Genomic DNA, 21,053 nt, shown 5'->3' with positions numbered 1-21,053 from the left:
GAAACGTCATGGTCTTTTGCTGGATCCATAGTCGGCGACTTGAACAGAGTAAGTGGCACCCTGAACCAAAACAACTACCACAGCATTTTGCAGCGCCATGCAATACCCTCTGGTGTATGCCAAGTCAGGGGTTCATCCTACAGCAAGAAGTAACCCAAAACAGCCTGGAGGTATGTCAGAACTACCTTATATGAAAATAACAAGACGGTAGGCTACAAATCATGGAATGGCCAGCACTGTCTCCAGACTTAAACCCCATCGAGCTGGTTTGGGATGCACTGGGCAGAAGGGTGAAAGCAAAGCAACCTACAAGTGCACATGTTTTGTGGTAACATCTTCAACAGTGTTGGGGAGAACTTTCTAAACAATATTTGATTTCCATTGTAGAAAGAATGCTATGAGTGTGTTTGGCTGTTATGTCTGCAAAAGGTGGCTACTTTGAGTCAAAAGTAGATTTACATTTTGATAAACAGAACAATTCCGTTATTTATGTTTTGTCTCCAATTGTTTATTTGTTCTATGCTTTAATTTCAGAATACATTAAACTATGAATTTCAATAAAAACTGGAAAAATGGAGGTATTCTGAAACTTTTGACTGTTATATATATCAAAAGTTTGGGGTCACTTAGAAATATCCTTGTTTTCTATGAAAACATACATGAAGTAGTTGCAAAATTAATAGTAAACATAGTCAACATGTTGACAAGGTTATAAATTAATTATTTTTAATTGAAAAAGTAATTGTGTCCTTCAAATTTTGCTTTCGTCAAAGAATCCTCCATTTGCAGCAATTACAGCCTTGCAGACCTTTGGCATTCTAGTTGTCAATCTGAAGAGATTTCACCCCATGCCTCCTGAAGCACCTCCCGCAAGTTGGATTGGCTTGATGGGCCCTTCTTACGTACCATAAAGTCAGGTTGCTCACACAACAGCTCAATAGAGTTGAGATCGGGTGACTGCTGGCCACTTCATTATAGACAGAATACCAGCTGACTGCTTCTTCCCTAAATAGTTATTGCATTGTTTGGAGCTGTGCTTTGGGTCATTGTCCTGTTGTAGGAGGAAATTTCTCAAACTAGACACTAATGTACTTGTCCTCTTGCTCAGTTGTGCACCGTTGTGCTCCCACTCTCTCCATTCTGGTTAGGGCCAGTTTGCTTTGTTCTGTGAAGGGAGTAGTACACAGCATTGTACGAGCTCTTCCGTTTCTTTGCAATTTCTCGCATGGAATAGCCTTCATTTCTCAGAACAAGAATAGACTGACGAGTTTCAGAAACGTTCTTTGTTTCTGGCCATTTTGAGCCTGTAATCGAACCCACAAATGCTGATGCTCCAGATACTCAACTAGTCGAAAGAAGGCCAGTTTTATTGCTTCTTTAATCAGAACAACAGTTTTCAGCTATGCTAACATAATTGCAAAATGGTTTTCTAATGATCAATTAGCCTTTTAAAATTATGAACTTGGATTAGCTAACACAACGTGCCATTGGAACACCGGCATGGTTGCTGGTAATGGGCCTCTGTAGCTATTACATAAAAAAAATCAGCCATTTCCAGCTACAATAGTAATTTACAACATTTAATGTCTACACTATTTCTGATCAATTTGATGTGATTTTAATGGACAAAAAATTTATAGTTTTTTCTTCATAAATGCACTACAATTTTAAGCTTTAAAACTGCAATGTTTTCTCTCTGCCTTGTGGCAAAATGTGTAGAATTGCAGGATATTAGCTTTTAAAGCTGCAACAACAAAAACTCTCTGCCCCATGACAAAATGTGGGCCTTTTAAATTGTTCGTTCCCAGGGCCGAGACTTGGTTTGTCCGGCCATGCACTGCCGACGTCATAGTAAAACTCCTTGTAATGCAATTTTTTAAAATTTATCTCTAGTTGTGTTCTGATTATGAGGGGGTCCCTGATGAATTTACTATCACAAAAGAGAGTCCCGACACCAAATAGTTTGAGAACCCTGGTGAAGAGTAGTGTTAGCATAGGAAGCCAGCCACGCATGCAGCCTGAGCCACAGACACAGCGGGAGGCTTCCAGTATCCTACTGCCCCTGTAAACTCAGTCACCTTATTACTACTTTCAGATATAGGATGGCCTAGGATGTTCATCACCATAACTGTATGCATGTTGTGTGGTCATTTCATTGTGACCTCTGTGAAATGTAATTTCACGGTTTGAGTCTATCAAGCCTTAATCATGAATCAAGACTTTACCAATGTTGAACACAAGTGAACAAACGCTGATGAGCGATACATTGTTGGCATTTGTTGGGCAATGTGCAGCCACCCAGTATGTTGATATTTTCCTGACACTGTCCCTCTCTCCACTGCCTGTTCACCCTGTCTCCATCCCCTGTCCCCTCTGTAGCCTCCAGCAGTGGTACACGGCTCCACCGGGGCTATGTGGAGGAGGCCTCCTTGGAGGACAAGCCCCCCCAGACCACACACATTGTCTTTGTGGTCCACGGCATTGGACAGAAGATGGACACAGGACGCATCATCAAGAACACTGGCATGTGAGTGCTCTCTCATTCACTGTGTGCATGTTATAGTTATTCTACTGGAAGACATGGTGCTGCCAACATCGTGGAGGGTCATGTGTTGAACTCTATATCTATGGCTCTGAGGTAACATAGTATGCATCCCAAATGGCCCTATTCACCCTGGTCAAATGTAGTGCACTATAAATGGAATAGTGTGCCATTTGAGACATAGCCATGTTGATTTTTCTACTGTTTGTGGAGAGGCTGGGACAGTTTGATCTACTGTGGGATGATGTAGCTACATGCACTGCTGTTTGCTGATCAGGTGGCATGAAGCTTCAGCCCACACGTCTTGATGTGGGTTTCCATGGAGATGTGAATCGGTATGGAATGTACCACAAAGTGTTTGTCTGTTGGAGAACATGTTCACACACACGTATGTTTGAGAATGCACACCTGTCTTAACGTGGATGTGTCCTGTTCCTGTCCTAGATCTTATTCGTTCATAATTTGGTCGATTGCCCCAGCGCTGGACTTAGACCGAAATAGGTGCCTGTACTCATTTTTGGTGCCGGTACTGTTTACATTTAGGTGCAGGAGCTCCGCAATACTTTTCAGCTAATATGTTATAAGAGTAACAGGAGCTCAAGCAATAGAACATTTGAGGTGCCGTACTCCGCTCTGGTGAGCTCCTGCCCAATTCAAACACTGGATTGCCCTCATTGATGTCATTCTCAAAAAGTTATACAATACAATAATTGTGTTTTGGGTTATTGTCCTGCTGAAAGGTGAATTTGTCTCCCAGTGTCTGTTGGAAAGCAGACTGAACCAGGTTTTCCTCTAGGATTTTTACTGCGCTTAGCTCTATTCTGTTTATCCTGAAAAACTCCTTGGTCCTTGCCGATGACAAGCAGGCCCATAACCTTATGGGCTTGAATATATGAGTGGTACTCAGTGATGCTTTTGTTGTGTTGGATTTGCCTCAAACACAATGCTTTTTTTAAAAACAGTTTTACTTTAGTGCTTTATTGCAAATAGGGTGCTTGTTTTGGAATACTTTTATTCTGTACAGGCTTCCTTCTTTGCACTATGATTTAGGTTAATATTGTGGGGTAACTACAATGTTGTTACGTCTTCAGTTTAATCCTACCACAGCCATTAAACTCTAACTGTTTTAAAGTCACCATTGGCCTCATGGTGTTGTCCCTGAGCAGTTTCCTTTCTCTCTGGCAACTTAGTTAGGAAGGATGTCTGTGTATTTGAAGTGAGTGGGTGTCCTGATACACCATCCAAAGTGTTCACTTCACCATGCTCAAAGGGATATTCATTGTCTGCTTTTTGTTTTTGATCTACCAATTAGTGCTTTTATTTGCTAGGGATTGTAAAACCTCCCTGATTTGTATGTCACGTGCTGAATACAACAGGCATGAAATGCTTACTTACAAGACCTTAACCAATTCAGAATTTTAAGAAAGTAAGAAAATATTAGCAAAAAAATTACGAAAAATACAAAAAGTTATACAATACAATAATAACAGCGGGGCTGTACACAGGGGTTACCGGTACCAAGTCAATCTGTGCGGGTATAGGTTAGTTGAGGAAATATGTACATGTAGGTAGGTTTAAAGGGACTATGCATAGTTAATAAACAGCAAGCAGCATAAAAAAGGGGGTCAATGCAAATTGTCCAGGTTGCCATTTGATAAACTGTTTAGCAGTCTTATTTATTGGGGGTAGAAGCTGTTAAGGAGCCTTTTGGACCTAGATTTGTCTCTCAGAATGCTCTAGATGGTGCAGCTGTCAAACATTTTGAGGATCTGGGAACCCATGCCAAATCTTTTCAGTCTCCTGAGGGGGAATAGGTGTTTTTCACAACCGTCTTGGTGTGTTTGGACCATGATAGTTTGTTAGTGATGTGGACGCCATGGAACTTGAAGTTCTCTATCCGCTCCGTTACAGCCCTGTTGATGTGAATGGGGGTGTGCTTGGCCCCCCCTTTCCTGTAGTCAGCTATTTTGTCTTGCTCATGTTGAGGGAGAGGTTGTTGTCCTGATACCACACGGCCAGGTCACTGACCTCCTTGTAGTCTGTCTCATCATTTTCGGTGATCAGACCTACCACTGTTGTCGTCAGCAAACTTAATGATGGTGTTGGAGTCGTGCTTGGCCACGCAGTCATGCGTGAACAGGGAGTACAGGGGGGGACTAAGCATGCACCCGAGGGGCACCGTGTTGAGGATGTGTGTCGAATGTGTTCCTGCCTACCCTTACCACCTGGGGGAGGTCCAGGATCCAGTTGCAGAGGGAGGTTTTTTGTCCCAGGGTCCTTAGCTTAGTGATGAGCTTTGAGCACATGATGGTGTTGAACACTGAGCTGTAGTCTAAGAACAGCATTCTCACGTAGGTATTTATTTTGTCGGTGGGAAAGGGAAGTATGTAGTGTAATAGATTGCATCATCTGTTGGGTTGGTATGGTGTTTGAGCCATGACCAGCTTTTCAAATCACTTCATTGCTACAGACGTGAGTGCTACGGGGCAGGTTACCTTTGGGTTCTTGGGCAAAATAATTATGGGTCCATGCGCTGAGTACACCTCTTGGTAATCTGTCTGGACCTGCGGCCTTGTGAATGTTGACCTGTTTAAATGTGTTCATCACATCGGCTACGGAGAGCATGATCACACAGTCGTCCGGAACAGCTAGTGCTCTCATGCATTGTTCAGTGTTGCTTGCCTTGAAGAGAGCATAAAAAGCATTTAGCTCTTGCGGCTGTATTTCCGCTTGTAATCCGTATTAGTTTGCAAGCCATGCCACGGAAGCTCTAGCCTTTAGCTCAGTGTGGATGTTGCCTGTAAATCCATGGCTTCTAGTTGGGATATGTACGTACGGTCACTGGGGATGACATCGTCAATGCAGTTATTGATGAAGCCGGTGACCGATGTGGTATACTGCCTCAATGCCATCGGATGAATCCCGGAACATATTGCAGTCTGTGGCAGAAAAACAGTCCTGTAGCTTTGCATCCACATCATTGGACCACTTCCATATTGATCGAGTCACTGGTACTTCCTACTTGAGTTTTTTCTTGTAAGCAGGAATCAGGAGGACAGAATTATGGTCAGATTTGCCAAATGGAGAGCTTGTAAGCTTCTCTGTGTGTGGAGTAAATGTGGTCTAAAGTTGTTTTTTCTTTTTCTGGTTGCACATGTCAAAAATTAGGTAAAACGGATTTGTTTTCCTGCATTAAGTCCCCGGCCACTAGGAGCGCTGCTTCTGGGTGAGAATTTTCGGCCTTAAAGCTTGTTGAGTGCTGTCTTATTGCCTGCATCAGTTTGTGGTGATAAAATAGACAGCTACGTTAAAAAAAATATATATATGTATGTATGTATGTGTATGTGTGTGTGTGTGTGTGTGTATATATATATATATATATATGTATGTATGTATGTATGTATGTATGTATGTATGTATGTATGTATGTATGTATGTATGTATGTATGTAATGTTATCTCACACTATATATCACACTGTCAACGTCCTCTCACTGTCAACTACGTTTCTTTTCAGCAAACTTAACATGTGTAAATATTTGTATGAACATAACAATATTCAGCAACTGAGACAAACTGAACAAGTTCCACAGACATGTGACTAACAGAAATGGGATAATGTGTCCCTGAACAAAGGGGGGTCAAAAGTAATGATCAGTATCTGGGGTGGCCACCAGCTGCATTAAGTACTGCAGTGCATCTCCTCCTCATGGACTGCACCAGATTTGCCAGTTCTTGCTGTGAGATGTTACGGAGGCAAAAGATCCGACCATCACCCCTGGTGAGACATCCGCAACTTGTCAGTGAAGAGCACTTTTTGCCAGTCCTGTCTGGTCCAGCGACGGTGGGTTTGTGCCCACAGGCGACGTTGTTGCCGGTGATGTCTGGTGAGGACCTGCCTTACAACTGGCCTACAAGCCCTCAGTCCAGCCTCTCTCAGCCTATTGTGGACTGATGGAGGGATTGTGCGTTCCTGGTGTAACTTAGGCAGTTATTGCCATCCCGTACCTGTCCCGCATGGGAAACAGTGTTTAAACTCTTTACAATGAAGATCTGTGAAGTTATTTGGATTTTTGTGAATTCTTTGAAAGACAGGGTCCTGAAAAAGGGACGTTTCTTTTTTTCCTCTCGTGTGTGTGTGCACGCGTGCTCTCTAAATCAGGAGAGCAAAACCTCAAGACTTCCTTAATATTAGAGGTCACACACCAGCAGTTTTTGACAAATAGACACAGTATACCACCCATCGTCTTACCAGAGGTGTCTGTTCTGTCTTGCCGATGCACGGAAAACCCAGTCAACTGTATATTATCCATGTCCTTGTTTAGCCACAACTGAGTGAAACATAAGATATTACAGTTTTTAATGTCCCGTTGGTAGGATATTCTCGAACAGAGCTCATCCGGTTTATTCTCCAGTGATTGCACGTTTGCCAGTAAGATGGATGGTAAAGGTGGATTATTCACTCGCCGAGTAATTCTCACTAATCACCCGGATCTGCGCCCCCTGTATCACTGGAGTGTTATGCATGGAACTTTAGATTCAGCTGTTACTACTACATTTTAAAAAAAAAACGAATTTTCTAATGAGATTTTAGGATGGTTAGCTGAAGCCGAATAGTCACAAAAAAGATTAAGCGCCAAAACTCAAAGCGGGCAAGATATACAGTGCCTTCAGAAAGAATATACACCGCTTGACTTTCTCCACATTGTTTTGTTACAACCGGAATTTAGACATGTTTTTTCACTGGCTTACATACAACACCCCATAACGTCAAAGTGGAATTATGATTTAACAAATGCATAAAAAATTAAAAGCTGAAATGTCAATAAGTATCCAAATCCTTTGTTACGGCAAGCCTAAAAAAGTTCAGGAGTAAAAATGTACAATTTACATTGACTCAATCTGTGCAATAATTGTGTTTAACATTCATTTTATATATATTTTATATATATAGCGCCTAGAAGGTTCTGGAATAACACAACTGCCCAATGCCGGCCCTTTACAGTAGCACAGAGGGTGCTGTCCCTCTCTCTGCCAGGGGCTTAGGGACGCTTAGCAGGTAGCAAAAGTAGACCAAGTCAGGCCAGCCCCGACTGTAAGCCTCATTCCCTACACTGCTAGGATCAGACTATTGGCTTTCTCTCAAGCCTCAAGAGGAAAGATCAGCTATGTCTAGCCAGCTGTCTTTCTCTCTCCCCCTCTCTCTCTTCCATTTCTCTCTCCCTGGAGGCTTGGCTGTGTCTCACTCTCGAGCAACACTCAAAAGCTTTCACTCGACATCACCCTTCCTTTCTATCTCTCTCTCAGCCAATTCTCTCTTCCCCCATCTCTCCTTCCATACTTCTCCTCTCCATTTAGGAATAATGGCTGCTTGTTCTGAGGGCATTAAGGACAGCCACTCGGTACGATCCTCTTCATGTGTCAGAAGGGGTTTGTGTTAAGACCATTAAAGGCAGTACTACGACCCCGTTCACCAGTTAGCCGCTCAAGATAAATTCTGCTTGCCAATGATACCTAGCCTCTAAACATAAAAGCCCACTATACAAGTGCCTAAAAGCCCACCAGACAGACTTCATGATAGACTGCATTAGCGCCAGGTTGCGTCACAGACCAGTTCACCTTTAGGCCGAAGTCACTCCCCGGTCGCCCCTGCAATGTCAACAGCAGCCACACTAATTTTGTTTGTGTAGCTAACGTAGTACGCTAACGTAGCCTGCTAGCAGCCATTGTGAGTGAATGGACTGTGTCAATGAGTGGTACGTCAGTCCTCTCAAACATACATAGTCATAAGTGAAAGGGAGAGCAAACACAATGCACAAAGGATTCCCTGGTTGACTTGGAGTGTATATGGACCATATTGTAAAGCCATTCACCCAGCAGTAATGATGTACCGGTAACAACCTGCTGCCGAGGATGTTTGCTCACAATAAAATGTGTGGATGTTGGTATGTTTGTTTGTTTGTTAGTGTATTTTTCAACATTTCACAGAGCATTAGGAAAAACGTAGATATGCGATCTATAGAATGATACCTTTTTAAGATCGAACAGCAAGAGACAATCCTTGTGCACATGGCAACTAAGGTGTGTGTGTGTGTGTCCAGGCTAAGGGAGGCAGTAAGGAAGATGGAGGAGAAGCACTTTTCTGAGCACACAGAGGAGCACGTGGAGTTTCTGCCTGTAGAGTGGCGCTCCAAACTGGCACTGGATGGGGGTAAGGTTAATGCTTGTGTGTGTATTGTGTGTCTGTTCTGAGTTGTGTATTTCTGTATGTGTGGTCTTGTTCTATCCTCGTGTGGTCCTAAAGTTCCCACAAGGATAGTATAACAAGGAAAATTCTCCCTTGTGGGGACATTTCTAACATCCCCATGAGGACGAGGCTATTTTAAGTTTAGGGGTTATGGTTAAGGGTGAGGAGTTGGGTTTGGGTTACGGGTTAGGTTTTCAATCTTAGGTCCCCACGCTGATGGAACATACACAATTGTTTTTCTATGTACTATCCTCTGCCTGTCCGGTCTCATACTCCCTATAATTTCCTAATATGTCTGTGATGCACATAGTAAAGTTATAGAATAGATGTAGATACTAACTGTTTTAGCCAAGTTAATAGGTGATTTATTGATCTGAATATAATAGATTAATAAAAATAGAGGGGCTGAACAAAGGCTTTCCCATAAAAAATACTTAAATATATCTAGATGGTATTGATGGTTGAATTGTGTGTTTTCCTGCAGATACAGTGGACTCCATCACCCCAGACAAGGTGCGAGGACTGAGAGATCTGCTCAACAGCAGTGCCATGGACATCATGTACTACACCAGCCCCTTGTACAGGGACGAGGTGAGACTGAAACACACATACACACACACACACAGTGGGTTTAATCCCTCATCTCACTTGACGAGCAGCCCAGTGACGCAAACCTACCAGATGAGCTAAATGCCTTTTATGCTCGCTTCGAGGCAAGCAACACTGAAACATGCATGAGAGCACCAGCTGTTCCAGACGACTGTGTGATCACGCTCTCCATAGCCGATGTGAGCAAGACTTTTAAACAGGTCAACATTGACAAAGCCGCGGGGCCAGATTGATTACCTGGACGTGTACTCAAAACATTCGCGGAACAACTTGCAAGTATCTTCAATTACAATTTCAACATTCAGTCTGCATGGTCAATACAGCACATGCAAAAATGTTGATGACAACAATGCTGTTTTCACTTTGCTTCTTAATATAAACCCACCAGCGTTCTATAATGACACTATTAGCTTGTGTTTCTTCCATCTGCGAAAAGCTAGTTTGTCTTTTCTTAACAAGTTGTTCCTAAATCTTATACGCAGCTGATTGTTAGCCGCTAATGCTAAGCACTAGCTAGCTGGCTAGCTAATAAATGTACTGAGTAAGAGCAAGCGTAATTAGAAATACAGCCTGATAATACCAGTGATGGTGTAGACCTAAATCAGCATGTTGTTTGTGCAACAGTGTCTTCTAAATTCGAGGTAAACGCAAAGCAGATATATGTTAGCTTCATGAAGTAGCTAAGAGGAAACATTCAATGTTGTCAAAGATTATAGGCTCCCCTAGGAAACACCTATCAACACATTAGTTCCTGTCACAATAACTCCTCCCTGGCATTTTCATTCGTTGTCATGTCAAACACTATTAAAAGTGCCCACTATTATATTCCAACTATAATTAGAATATACATTATTTTTCCCTGATTCCAACCATTAACCCAAGTGTTTTGCTCTAAATCGCAAGTCAATCTGCAACTTTTGGTTAAAAATAAGGCTCAGATTACTTGCCCATGTCGTGCAGCCCAACGTGACAGTATGGAAATGATCTCAAATGTAGAAATGTATGAAAATGATGATTTCTTTGGGGGGGGGTTGAAGTTTAATTAAACAGTACAGTATAAAACAATCAGAATGGAGAAAGACCCATTAAAATCACTTAGAATGTATGTGTTGCCACCCTAGGATCACTCACTACTCATAAAGCAAATGTACAACTTTTATTATTAAAAAACTAAATAACCATCATACCGTCCATTTTTTAAAATATAAATACTGTGATCCAATATTTAGACCGCATCGCCTAAACTGCCTAAATGATTACCGCCCCGTAGCACTCATGTCGGCACCATGGAGTGCTTTGAAAGGTTGGTCATGGCTCACATCACGCCAGAAACCTTAGACCCACTCCAATTCACATAATTCCGCCTCAACAGATCCACACACCAATTCTGCCTCAACAGATACACAGATGACGCAATTTCAATCGCGCTCCACACGGCCCTTTCCCACTTGGACACTTCCCACTTCACCTACGTGTGAATGCTGTTCATTGACTACAGCTCAGCGTTCAACATCATAGTGCCTACAAAGATTATCATTAAGCTAAGGACCATGGGACTGAACACTTCCCTCTGCAACTGGATCCTGGACTTCCTGACGGACCACCCCCAGGTGGTAAGGGTGGGCAAAAACACATCTGCCACACTGATCCTCAACATGGGGGCCCCTCGGGTGCTTGCTTAGTCCCCTCCTGTACTCCCTGTTTACCCACAACTGCGTGGCCAAGCACGACTCTAACACCATCATTAAGTTTGCTGACAACATTAAGTGGAAGGCCTGATCACCAAAAAAGATGAGACGGCCTATAGGGTGGAGGTCAGAGACCTGGCAGTGTGGTGCCAGGACAACAACCTCTCCCTCAGTGTGAGCAAGACAAAGGTGCTGATTGCGGACTATAGGAAAAGGAGGACCGAGCACGCCCCCATTAACATCAACGGGCCTGAAGTGGAGCGGGTCGTGAGTTTCAAGTTCCTTGGTGTCCACATCACCAACAAACTATCATGGTCCAAACACACCAAGAGAGATGTGAAGGGGGCATGACAACACCTTTTCCCCCCCATGAGACTGAAAAGTTCTACAGCTGTACCATCAAGAGCATCCTGACCAGTTGCATCACCGCCTGGTATGACAACTGCTCGGCATCTGACCACAAGGCGCTACAGAGGGTACTGCGACGGCCCAGTACATCCCAGTACATCCCTGGGACCAAGCTTCCTGTCATCCAGGACCTATATACTAGGCGGTGTCAGCGGAAGGCCCAAAAAATTGTCAAAGACTCCAGCCACCCAAGTCATAGACTGCTCTCTCTGCTAACGCACAGCAAATGGTACCGGAGTGCCAAGTCTAGGACCAAAAGGCTCCTTAACAGCTTCTACCCCCCCAAGCCATAAGACTGCTGAACAATGAATCAAATGCCTACCTGGACTATTTACATTGACCCCCCCCCCTTTTTGTTTTTTGTTTTTACACTGCTGTTACTCACTGTTTATTATCTATGCAAAGTCACTTTAAAAATTACCACGGCTAACCTGCACTCCCTGTATATAGACTCGTTATTCTTATGTAAATGTATTGTTACTTTTTCATTTGATTTAGAATATTTTGTAAATATTTTCTATTTCTTAAACTGCGTTGTTGGTTAAGGGCTTATAAGTAAGTATTACATGGTAAGGTTGTATTTGGTGCATGTGACAAATAAAATTAGATTTGAATTGACCCTCCCCTTACCTTCTTTTGATTTCCAGATCACCAAGGGCCTGACGTCAGAGCTGAACCGCCTCTACACCCTGTTCTGCTCCAGGAACCCAGAGTTTGAGGAGAAGGGGGGCAAGGTGTCCATCGTGTCTCACTCCCTGGGCTGCGTGATCACCTTTGACATCATGACAGGCTGGGACCCGGTGAAGTTCTGTCTGCAGGAGCATCAGGATCTGGAGGAGGAGCTGGACCTGAGATGGGTCTCCTATGAGGAGAGATGCCTGCTGGAGCAGCTGCAGCTCACCAGGAACAGGTAGGCAGGGTGGTGGGTCATGGGATGGGTGTCTGTCAGTCCTCTAAACTGTGACAATCTCGACTGTGTCTAGAGACAGCTTGGGGGGTGTGTAGGAAGGCGTGTGGTATGAGTGTTTTGTTAATGGTCTGAATACTACAGGAACAGTATTACTCAAACTCCCCCTCTCCTCCTCAGGTTACGAGAGCTGGAGGATCAGCTTCAAGGCCTGGAGGCCTCCAAACCGCTAGCACTCCCTGCTCTTAAATTTAAGGTACACTCTGCTAACTGCTCAAAAGCAATCACCCAGGACACAGAACCCAAGGTGTTAATGTAAGAAAGTAACAAGATGACTAGCAAAGATGTGAAGGAAGGATATGGTGTCTGTTTCTTCCTCCTCCCCAGGTGGAGAACTTCTTCTGTATGGGCTCTCCCCTGGCAGTCTTTCTGGCCCTGAGAGGGATTAGACCAGGGAACAGTGGAGAACAGGACCACATTCTGCCTCGCTCCATCTGCCAGAGGCTATTCAACATCTTCCACCCCACGGACCCAGTGGTGAGAGACACACACACACACACCGCGATGCCCTTCACCAGGGCTATTCTATTGGACTTGGAGGGCTGAAACACCAGGTAGTTGTTTCTACCGGGTAGTTGATTGCATTATAAATCAGTCCCTGATTAGAGTGGAAAAAATGTAAAACCAGCATTGAAGCCCAAATTTGAATAGCCCTGTCCTAACCCTCAGCTCTGAGCCTTGATCATCTTATGGATGATTATACAGAGGGATTTTTCCTGACCAGAGGATAGACTGGGTGCTAGACTGACTGTGAATGGTTTGTCCCTCCTGCAGGCCTACAGACTGGAGCCCCTCATCCTTAAACATTACAGCAACATTGCACCTGCACAGATACACTGGTAAGAGTTCACAAAGTTCATTCATTTAATTAATTATCTTGTTACATATGAACTTATGAAACTAGTACTTACTTTATGGACAGTGACATGTTTTTCTTGTCCTAGGTGTAGTGCTATAGACCCCACGCCGTACGATGAGATCCGTCCCACCTTCATTAACCCGCAGAAGGACCCGACGTCGGACACAGAGAGCATCCCCAGCCCCACCACCTCCCCTGTCCTGGCCAGGAAATACTATGGAGAGTCTATTGCCAGCATGGGCAAGGCCAGCATACTAGGTACATCTGTCAGTCATCTGGTTGATTCTCTGTATAGAACTTTGTTGCATCAAATAACCATGTATGTTGCATGCACATTATAATGACCTTAAACGCTTGAATAGGAGTGCCTTCATTACCTGCACACATGACACAGATTCAAACAAAGCTAGAACATAAAGAATCAACTTCATTGTAAGATTACCTCACTCAGCAGGTTCCCATAGATTTTATAGCCAGTCATTTGTACAGCAGGTATTCGTAGACAGCACAACATGTCCTGAGCAGACAAAGCAGGTGGTTCCATTTAAATGTGCTTCAGCATGTTCCCAGCCTGTTGTGATGGAGTTGACATCTATTATTGGACTCCCTCTACAATATTTCCATCACAGACCCACCTGACTGATCATTGGAGATGACACTGGTAACACTGCCATCTTGTGGAGAGAGCATGTAAAGACTAGAGCTGTAGTACTGGGTCTACTTCACTCACCTTTGTTGCACCCTGTCTAAAATTAAGCCTTTGCTGTTTTCTCTCCGCCCCCTCTCTCTTGTCTGTCTAGGAGCGGCCAGTATTGGTAACAGTATAGGGAAGGGAATAGGAGGGATCCTGTTCTCTCGGTTCTCTCGGTCTGCGCCCTCCGGAGTGTCCTGTGCCATCGAGGCAGGGACCCCAGAGGGGGAGGAGCCGAAGAGGACCGTCGATAGCCAATCAGATTACGGCCTGTCGTCCACCTTGTCCCAGTCCCCCTCCACAGTCATAGACCCCTCAGGTTAGTTCAACTACATTTGTGTACAATTGTTTTGAGTGGGGAAAAAATGACGGATTCAGGAATAATTGTATCGTGATCCATGTAATATCAAGTGCCCTTTCAACCCCCCTATAAGTTATTTGTTTTATTTAAAAAATTGTGGAGAAGGAATACATCATGCTAATTCACATCAATAAGAGTGCTTGACAGTTGCAAGCCACTGTCCATGTTAACTTTTAAGTACCCTTTTGAATGTGTAGCAGGTAGGCCTATGACAGGTAGGCCTATGCGGTATACAGTAGTTAGTCTAAAATGTATTCTCACAGTGAGTCTCTTTGTTCTACAGTGGAAATGGAGCGCCGCATCGACTTTGAACTCCGTGAGGGCCTTGTGGAGAGCCGCTATTGGTCAGCGGTAACCTCTCATACAGCCTATTGGGTCTCACACGATATTGCGCTCTTCCTACTGACGTTCATATACAAGCAGGCCAACGTGCCGCCACCCACAGACAGTCCTGACCCAGAGTAAACACACAGAGAGCGACTTCACCATGTCCACACTCACACATAGCATCTTTATCACCCTTTGTTACTCCATTCTCTCTAACTAGTTTTATACTGACACACTTCTACTAACACACAGACCTCCTTTCGTACTGTTTAGGATGGATACACATTCACCCAAGGGTGACACATTGGATTATGGCCCCCTAAGGGGGGGCAGCCTGCCTGTCACTGTGATGACCAGTCCCAATGCATGCTCTGTGAAGCATGGGGGATAGTAGAGTCCTCCATCTATCCTTCCAGCCGCCAACGAGTATGTCAGAGATTTCATTGCACGCTCCCAAAGGCGTCTCCTCTTCCTCTTAAGATCACAGTCTCTGTCTGAAACTGCTGCCCTCTCGGATGTACCAGTCTCGAACTCCCCCCACCATCTCGAACCCCCCCCCATGTGTAGCAGGCATGGTTCAGCCATAGTTCAGCCCAACCCAAAGCTCTACTCTCCTCCACAGACTCTTTATGGAGCTGTGGGATGCACAAGCCAGCCTGGACCTCTCGGTAACCTCCGTCATCCACACTGGTCTGTATCTTCTGACCCTGAGTTACGTTTCCATCGACAAGAACCCGGCTGGATACTGGGACCCTCAAATAATGGAAAGACTTATGAAGGAAATGAAAGTTGTGTAACTTTGTCTCAAAACGTATGTTACTGTCTGAGTGAACTCAATGCAACTTTCAAAGGGGTCTAAATGTTATTTCTATAATAGAATGTTAATATATTTCACTAAGAAAATAATACTACAGTTTGTTTTTTCTTTATTTGTTTTGGAAATGTAAAAAAAAAGTGTGAGACGAACTCGTTCGCTGTACTTCGAGTTAGTGTTCCTCCTTTTCATTACCATTTGACCATCGAGTGACTTTTACGAAGAAGTATCAATTGACAGTAGTGAGCATGAGCCTCGCACAAAGCTCTGCAAAAAGCCTTTAATTTTTTATTTTTTATACAACAAAGTTATTAGATGACGTACAGTTTAAGTCGGAAGTTTACATACACCGTAGCCAAATACATTTAAACTCAGTTTTCGCAATTTCTGACATTTAATCCTAGTAACAATTCCCTGTCTTAGGTGAGTTAGGATCACCACTTTATTTTAAGAATGTGTTTGAAGGTAGGCCTTGAAATCCACAGGTACACCTCCAATTGACTGAAATGATGTCAATTAGCCTATCAGAAGCTTCTAAAGCCATGACATAATTTTCTGCAATTTTCCAAGCTTTTTAAAGGCACAGTCAACTTAGTGTATGTAAACTTCTGACCCACTGGAATTGTGATACAGTGAATTAAAAGTTAAATAACCTGCCTGTAAACAATTGTTGGAAAAATGACTTGTGTCATGCACAAAGTAGATGTCCTAACCGACTTACCAAAACTATAGTTTGTTAACAAGACATTTGTGGAGTGGTTGAAAACAAGTTTTAATGACTCCAACCTAAGTGTATGTTAACTTCCGACTTCAAGCATTACCTTATGTCTTTGGTTTTAGTAACTGAATGGTGCTGTGTGGCAAACTGTTTTCTTTGAGGTACATTTGAAGGTCTCATCTTTGGCTCCAGGGAGTGAGTGGCACTGGCTTGACTTTCACTTGATTTTCAGATGACGTTCATACAATGTCAGCAGGACATTCAAGTGACACAGACATCCGTCCATGTTAAAGTCAAGCTTGGTGAGTGTCATTTTGCCTGTAGCCAGCCTTGACTAGTAACTTACATTATTGTCATTAAATGTAATTTAGTTTCTCTTTTAGTCACCGAGAAGCAATGTTAGGTCCCTGTATGGAGCTCTGAAATGTACCCTCCATTTTATGTTACAGAGCAACTTTTCATTCTAACCAAAACACAGGTGAAGTCAGTTCTGTTCAGATGGATAGTCTGAAGTCTAATTTGCTCCTAATGTATACAATTCAAGTGTCAAAGAGAGATCATGTCAATGCTTAATCCAGGCTGTATCACAACCGGCCGTGATTAGGAGTTCCATAGGGCGGCACACAATTGGCCCAGGGTCGTCCGGGTTCGGCCGGTGTAGGCTGTCATTGTAAATAAGAATTTGTTCTGGACTGACTTGCCAAGTTAATTTTGTGGTTGGAAGGAGGAGCTGTCACTCACAGGTTTGAGCCAGTAGAAACTCTCCTAAGAAACCTTAAAGGTTATTAACAGGAAGTGACCTTCAGGCAGTAAAATATTTACATTGATTCCCTGATCAATAAAATGGAAAGAGGATGTATATATTTTTTATCCAATTTATTTTTAATTATCATTTTCAAATATATAGTAGTGTTAACATAGATCCCTTAAAGGTCCAATGCTGCTGTTTTATCAATATCAAATCATTTTGGGGTAAAAATGAAGTACTTGGTTAATTAAAAAGAGCAATTTCTCAACAAGAATTTGTCAAGGACTGTCTGAGTGGTTTTAGTGGGGAGGGGAAACTGAAAACTATCTCTTATTGGCAGAGAAGTTTGGAACTCTCTTTTTTATTGGACTATTAACTAATTTACGGCCTGGTGATGTCACCAGGTAAGCCAGAACTCAATCCAACCAAAACAGGCAGACTCTTACACTAAAAGGGCATTATCATCGTTTTGAAAATGTTCTACCTCATAGTGTGGAAATGTATATAAAACACAGGGAAATTAAGTTTTTGACTGCACTGGGCCTTTAAGGGAACAGGGAATTCAGCAGGTGGCCAAATATTACTGTTATTTTATGCGTGCTTTACTCTTAATGGCTAAGCCAGTATGAACAGAGCATGTTGAAATACAAGGGCGTTTTCCCTCTACGAAAGGGCTTCAGGTTAGTTATTCAGCTTTAGTCACTTTTTCCAAGAACAATATGCAAAGCTAAACAAGCTCAGTACATTTGTTTATGGCTCAGAAAGAGAAACATGATGCCTGAATCACTTTGCATCCCATCTGGTCATTTTAAATGTAAATGTCTCATCTGGGTTATTGCAGTGTTGCCAACAGATGTTTGAAATCCTAAAGCTGCATTCAAATGGTCTGGCACTGGCTGCTCATTATCTAAAAAAAAACACAAGGCATGTTTTTAAATAAACTGTTTTTTGCAATAAGATGCGGGATGATGAAATGGAACTAACCTCAAATTAACTTGTGTGTTTGTGTGTGCTGCTCACTGCACATTGTCATTGTAGCGTTCCCTGTATGTCCTATGCTTTGTTATCTGAATAACAGTCTAATTAATTGTCTAATAATATGTATAGCACACACTCTTGCTAAGGGCTGGGGTCTAGTAATCCACACAATGGATTTATTTTAGTTTTTATTTTGAATGTGCTCATTTGGGATCATTGCAGAAGAGTGGCGTGCATGTTAGTGGGGCCTATTTTGTGACTCAAATCAAGTGGACTCAGACCAGGCTGCCTTGAAGAGGACCAGATAACTCTTGATGTCATGGGCAGTAAGGGAAAATGACTTGGAGTTGTTCAGAATGAATGTTGATGGTGGATACACATTCTCAATGGCTATAAATGTCACGAGCGCTTTAGACATGGGTCTTATTGCTTTTGTGTGTTTCTGTTAAATGTCTGACGGAGGTGAAAGACTATGCCTCTTTTCTGCCATTTAAATCAAGTTGTTTCCATATTGGGCAGTCATGCAACTAATTCTCTCTTATGAAGGGTTTGAACACATGTTGTTTTAAGTATACTGGTCAAGGACAGTTTAACTGATGTCTCTGCATGCTAAAATGATACCTGCTGGGTATGGGGTTTAGAATGATGGTTGGAGGGGGCTATCATAATTGTGGTTGGTTAAAGTTCCGATACATCAGGCCAGCTATCACAAGGTGAACCTTATTCAAATACAGGCAAGCACCGAATGTCAACTGTGTTCGGAAATATATTGGCTGAAGAAATTAGTTTAAATAGTTTGATGTGCACATTCTGTTTTTTGTTCTGTTTTGATAATGGTCATGGGACTCTCTTGTCAGGGAGGTTTCACAAACCTCAGGGATATGTCTGTTATATTGTCTGACCATCTCAGCTCTGAGCATTTAGTGAAGCCACAGGGAAGTCAAAGTACAGTAGCTAGCTGGTCTATCACAGTCGCCCACAGTTTGAGAGCTTTGGTTCACCTTTGAACCCTAAGGGATCATCTGTCAAACCGGTTGTGTTCAGTAGGGCACACTGTAGAGAATACAGTATGTTTGGGATGAAATATAGACGTCAGTGTTCTTATTAGATAAGTTCTGATAGTACCGCCTTGTTTTCCTATTACAAAACAATTTCCACCTAATGATATGCCCCAGAGCTCTCGCCTTTCAGATTATGTCCACAGAATGAGAAGTACCATCTTGGAATGTCTGCATTGTCTTGAGTCGACTGTATGAACTCAACCTTTTTCAGTAAGACTGTTACTTTAACTTTCTGCTGGAAAAGTGACTCCCTAGAGCTGTTCAATAACCCACCATGCCTGTAATCAAACTGCCATCCAAAACATTTTATTTTATTAAAACATTTTTCTTATTTTATTCTGTACTCTCCCATCTGCTTCTTTTTAAAGTTGTTCTGTCATGTCCCAATGATGATGATGATATCTGAGAGGAAGGTCTGTACTGACCTCTGGACTGTCTTGTCTGGCTGAATGAGAAGTGCTAAAATGTGTGGGAGGGGGGTCTGGGACGAGGCTGAGGGAGGAAGATATTGTCAAAATATTAAGCAGGAACGATTCGCTAGTTTCCAGGTTCTGTTGGAGCACTATACTGCTATTTGTTTTCTTTGAACCTTAGATCAAATTCTTTCCTCTGCACTGCACAGACTTTCCAACCACACCACAATAGCTGATTGATAGTTTATGAATAGAGCTTTGTGTGATTGAAGATATTGGGTAACACTTTTTATGTATCTAGATTGGTACAGTAGTTGAATCCAAGTGCACTTAAACAATATCTGTAAAGCAGAGTTGGGATTAGTTAAAAGTTAAGTGAATGCAACAAACACTGGACTGCAATACCTATGGCAAAAAAACCTGGCAATACCGTTGGTTCTAGGTTTGGCCACAAGATGGCAATCCTCCCCATGAGTTCCTCTAAATCAATGGCTCCCGTTGACCATCTGGTCATCAGAGACCTCTCCCAAGTCCATTTCCTCTCTCCACTAACAATGAGGCAAGAATTAGCATGAGTCAGTTACTGATCAGCCCTGTGGTGGTCTGTATATCTGAGCTATTACAAAGGATTTATAGAGTGATGTACTTGATCAACCCTTCATTTAGTTTGTCCAGTACTAACTCCTAGTTAAATCACATGCAAATACTTTGGCAGTGAATATTAAGACTGTCTGTACACCATGCTATAACGCTGTAATATACTTTCTAGCTGAATGCTTATGTCCATTACTAGGACTGTTTGCCAGGATTGTGTCATTTAAGTACAAAGTTACACATTTCCATTGGACACTGCCATATCCACTTGATTACAGACACTGTTGTGAACTTCATTAGAGGATACAGTACAAGTTCCACATCAGTAATTGACTGTCTGGATTTGATTGAGATTATTTTCGTGACGGGTCGTTCCTGAATTGCTTTGGCATTTGGGCATGGCATTTTTGAAAAATGTAACTTTTTTTCTATATTTGTATTTGGTTATGTCTTCCTGTCTAAATCAACTAATATGGCAGCTTAATGACTTTAAATCATGTTTACCATTATGATATCAGTGTGCCACCCGTAGGAGTAGTAACACTGATTATGGTAACACCAGTGAGACATTTTAGGGTTCTTTAAATTCCCAAACTTGTCACTACTATATCACTACTGGGACAAGCCAATACGCTTACACTAAGTACTTTAAAAATGCATAAATAGAAAGTTTTGCGGTATGACGGTTGTGCGTCTAGTGGTTAGAGCTTTGGGCCAGTAACCGAAAGGTTGCTGGATCGAATCCCTGAGCTGCCAAGGTAAAAAATCTGCCATTCTGCCCCTGAACAAGGCAGTTCCCCGGTAGGCTGTCATTGTAAATAAGAATGTTCTTAACTGACTTAAATTAAGGTTTAAAAAAAAAAATGTAACGGTTATATCTTTGATACACGTTTTTGTGTATATTCAACTGTTTTAACTATTAATCATTTGAAAGGGTTTTTCATGTTTACAAAAGCAAGGGACGTAAATGCCACCACAATTCAAGAACGACACTAGACCAGTGGTGTGAAAGTCAGACATTGTACAGAG

General features: G+C 42.6%; 1 protein-coding gene across 2 annotated transcripts in view; it reads left to right on the top strand.

Moving 5' to 3' along the window:
- ddhd1a (DDHD domain containing 1a) overlaps nt 1-19,353 on the top strand; it is a 36,448-nt gene extending 17,095 nt beyond the window's left edge. For both annotated transcript variants that reach the window (XM_021574114.3, XM_021574113.3), the window contains 10 exons: nt 2,380-2,527; nt 8,643-8,752; nt 9,273-9,379; nt 12,141-12,403; nt 12,581-12,656; nt 12,788-12,937; nt 13,235-13,299; nt 13,405-13,577; nt 14,120-14,329; nt 14,655-19,353. In XM_021574114.3, coding sequence (XP_021429789.3) covers nt 2,380-2,527; nt 8,643-8,752; nt 9,273-9,379; nt 12,141-12,403; nt 12,581-12,656; nt 12,788-12,937; nt 13,235-13,299; nt 13,405-13,577; nt 14,120-14,329; nt 14,655-14,836 — 1,484 coding nt within the window. In that variant the 3' untranslated portion in view covers nt 14,837-19,353. The remainder of the gene's footprint in view (nt 1-2,379; nt 2,528-8,642; nt 8,753-9,272; nt 9,380-12,140; nt 12,404-12,580; nt 12,657-12,787; nt 12,938-13,234; nt 13,300-13,404; nt 13,578-14,119; nt 14,330-14,654) is intronic.
- Nucleotides 19,354-21,053: the final 1,700 nt, after the last annotated feature.

The sequence above is a fragment of the Oncorhynchus mykiss genome, chromosome 19, assembly GCF_057628025.1.
Source record: "Oncorhynchus mykiss isolate SJ-2025 chromosome 19, ASM5762802v1, whole genome shotgun sequence".
NCBI lineage: Eukaryota > Metazoa > Chordata > Actinopteri > Salmoniformes > Salmonidae > Oncorhynchus > Oncorhynchus mykiss.
Note: the sequence above shows the minus strand (reverse complement) of the source record. Positions and strands in the feature narration are given on the sequence as shown.